Source organism: Protomyctophum bolini, assembly GCF_963924005.1.
Source record: "Protomyctophum bolini genome assembly, chromosome: 11".
Classification (NCBI taxonomy): Eukaryota; Metazoa; Chordata; class Actinopteri; order Myctophiformes; family Myctophidae; genus Protomyctophum; species Protomyctophum bolini.
In genome coordinates, this window is record NC_137872.1 from 39,527,805 (window position 1) to 39,531,535 (window position 3,731).

Below are 3,731 nucleotides of genomic sequence, written 5' to 3' on the forward strand. Positions count from 1 at the left end.
CATTATGTTATGCTTTAGCTAAAAATAGCAGATCTACAAGCTCGTAGCGCAGCAAGTGCTGCGCTACGAACTTGCTTTTTTTATCGTGAAAATGTGCCACAGATCTTTGAATATATGTTGCTTCTGAGGGGTTCCTGGAACAGCATATTGTCAGATGGGGGCTCGGCTAGGCCAAATTACATAATAGTTTTTGGGGTCCTTGACATGAAATATTGAGCAACAACCACTGATGCAGAAACATAACACTGTAGTCAGTATTTCAGAAAAGTCCCATCTCTCTCCCTGCTGCTACAGGTGGTCCAGTTGCTGCTGTGTGACCTGCTGCTGGTGATGAGGACCAACGTGTGGCGGCTGCAGCAGCAGCAGGCCCCCGGCGGCCCGGTGCAGCTGGGCACGGGGGCCCCGGGCTCCGCCGGCCCCGTGGGCGTCCAGCCCGCCTCGCCCTCGGAGCTCCAGGGCTTCCAGCAGGACCTCAGCTCTCTGCGCAAGATGGCGCAGACCTTCAGGCCCGCCATGAGACGGGTAATTTGAACCTCAATTTGAACCTCGTTGTTTCGTGAAAGCAATTCAGTATTTTTAGCCGTGACGTGAGCGCCCCCCCCCTCCTGAGATACTTCCGGGTCCTACTTTTGTGTCGCTTTTGTGTCCCCCATGGAATTCTACTGTGACGCTCCGTCGGACTAAATCTGAGACGAAAACAACCACGAAAGTCTCATTTTACCGCTTTCCTCGCAACAACAAAGCTGCGCTGCTCTCCCAAATCTGGCTGTGACAGGCCGTCTGCCCCACACTGGATAATATCGCCATTTTATTTTATTGTGTCAACTAAATCCTCATTAATGCAAACTAGATTCAACATACTAAGCCTGCACGCATTCTAAATATGCCCCCGAAATATTTTACCGAGCAAATGGACTGTTGCCACCTTCAATAATAATGATAATAATAGTTTTAATTGTCTGCACATAATAATATTTTTATTATCATGGACACTTGTACAAAACATTAATAATTCTACTCGAGTTGGAAGCATTAAGACCCATTTTAACCCTCAATGGCTTCCTTTCTGAAAGATAACGTCATTGTAAAAAGATTCATGCGTTTAGATATTCTATTTACAATGAGATGCGGACGGGAGCTGGTGCCACTTGGACCCGGACGTAACGTAGCACTGCAAAATGACGTCGGACTTAAATACTGAATAGAATACAACCCCGCACACTGGCCCCTCCTTTTCCACCGGTTGGAACCGGTTCGGTTCTTTTTGGTTCTTATAGTCCATGAGCCCGAGCTCCAAAATCGGTGGGAAATTGTTTAAAGGATCAATACAAGTAAATGAATACATGATAACCCTTCCACAGTAGTAGCTTTTTTCATATTTTCGATTATTTCGCGTGTTTTCCTACATAATGCCTCATTTGCATATTTAAAAATGTAAAATTTGCAATACTATTGTATTGCAAATTTTACATTTATACAACGTTTCAGACCTTCTTCAGGCTTCAGACCTGAAGAAGGTCCGGAGGGACCGAAACGTTGCTTCATTAAATAAGACAATACTCATGTACCGAGTACTAGTGATGGTGAATCCACTAGTCGACCTTGTTGGTACTAGTTGACTAGTTTATGAAATTTTTTCCCGATTTTGTAGGCCTCAAGATCAGGTAGATTATAGTTATAGTCACCAATGTACACAGTTTGTACAAATATTTATTTCCCAATTTTTCTTTTTTACATAATAGGTAGTTAAACAACTAGTCGACTAGTAAACTAGGCAACTAGTAAAAATGACTAGAAGTGAATGCCCTAGTGTGTGTGTGTGTGTGTGTGTGTGTGTGTGTGTGTGTGTGTGTGTGTGTGTGTGTGTGTGTGTGTGTGTGTGTGTGTGCGTGTGCGTGTGCATGCAGTGGTGAGCTGTTCTGATGACTTCATCACTCACTCATCATCTCTCTCCCTCCCCCCCACCTCTCCCCCCTCTCTCTCCCCCTCCCCCCTCTCTCTCTCTCTCTCCTCCAGTTGTTTCTCCATGAAGCTACAGCCAGGCTGATGGCGGGGGCCAGCCCCACGCGGACACACCAGCTCCTGGACCGTTCGCTCAGACGGAGAGCCACCCCCGGAGCCAAGTCAGGTGCGTGTGTGTGTGTGTGCGTGCGCGGTGGCATTGTTGTGGTTGCTGTCACTGTTGTGGAGTTTTCCGTTTTTTCCTACTTTTTGAGTGGTGCAACCACTCCAAGGAACAGCAATGTCCGTGCACGTTCACCTATGTATGTGACGTTCACCTATTTATCTATGAGCACCAGTATAATGAGTACCAGTAGGGGCGCTGTTTGCCAGAAACAGAGAGAGGGATAGTGCACACGAGTGTGATTTTTATTATTTCACAAGTACAGTTGTTCTGATACCCGAAACCAGTATCGGATACGCTGTCAATACCGCATAAAACATATCAGTCTCTACTCTGTTATGTCGTTAACTTATTCATAACTTATTCAGATAGTTGATGTCTCTAGCTGTCATCTGGCATCTTTAACCCATTTAGAACTGAGACCAGATTCTACAATGTCTTCTAAATGTTTCTATATCGGTGTTTCTCAAAACATTTCATGTCAAGGTCCCCAAATATATATATCTCAAAATGACCCTCCAGAAGCAAATATTTGAGTTAAAAACGTTCGCCATGAAAGAACATATTGTTCAAAAGATTTGCACAAATTTTAACGTTTTTTTTTCCTTCTTCAAAACAGCTATTTTTCAACGGCTAAAGCTTAAAAATAATCCTCAAAGTGGTTAACCCATTTCGTGCGGGAACCCCTTTTGGTGTTGGCATTACGTCATGCCGAGCTTGTAGGTCTGCTATTTTTGAAAAACCGAAGAACGACTGACATATAGAAACATAGCTTTTTCAGAAAACTGTCCGGACATTTTTAGAATCTGATCTCAGGTCAAAAGTGGTCAAACGCTAAAGGCGACACAGATGTTGGCCTCGGGGTCCTAACGGTTTAACCCTCCCCCCCCCCCCCCCCCCCCCCTTCCAGAGGAGATGGAGACGCGGCCGGGCCAGCGGGAGCAGGCGGAGGCGGTGATGCTGGCGTGCCGCTTCCTGCCGCCCTCCTTCCTGTCGGCGCCGGGGCAGCGCGTGGGCATGCTGGCGGACGCGGCGCGCACCCTGGAGAAGCTGGGCGACAAGCGCACGCTGCACGACTGCCAGCAGATGATCATCAAGCTGGGCAGCGGCACCACCGTCACCTCCAGCTAGAGGGAGACAGAGAGAGAGAGACAGAGACACACACACACACAGGTGTTGGGGGAGGGGAGGGAGGGAGAGGGGCTGTGCCAAGGACTATTAAGGGTGGGCGCTCGGTGTTCCCCGGGCCTGTTTGTTTGGAAATCACGCAAAGTATAGAGGAGTCCCAGGGGGGGCGGGCGGTTATTTTTGGCCACGGGACCCCCACCACTTAAGGCCCGCAGGAGGGGTGCTTAAAAGAGGGGACAGCGAAGCGAAGACCGTACTGGTTGGACTCCATGTTTGCTCCCCGGAAGGAATTTAAGAAACATGCGGAGGTTGAGAAGCTGAACGTAGAAGTTGTTGGCTGCATTTGCTGCATGTTTCTTTCCTTCCAGTGTAGCAACATGGAGTCCACCGTACGAGTCTTCGCTTCCTATAACCTCTTTTTAATTAACCTTTTGGCTGTGCGGGGTTAGGGTGACGTCATCATCTCTCGTTTTTTTTT

General features: G+C 47.5%; 1 protein-coding gene across 1 annotated transcript in view; it reads left to right on the forward strand.

The window, feature by feature from the left end:
- The window catches only part of srebf1 (sterol regulatory element binding transcription factor 1), a 33,499-nt gene extending 30,197 nt beyond the window's left edge, over positions 1-3,302 (forward strand). Inside the window, exons 17-19 of the mRNA XM_080776659.1 lie at positions 295-522; positions 2,017-2,128; positions 3,036-3,302. Coding sequence (XP_080632785.1) covers positions 295-522; positions 2,017-2,128; positions 3,036-3,256 — 561 coding nt within the window. The 3' untranslated portion in view covers positions 3,257-3,302. The remainder of the gene's footprint in view (positions 1-294; positions 523-2,016; positions 2,129-3,035) is intronic.
- The last annotated feature ends 429 nt before the right edge of the window (positions 3,303-3,731 follow it).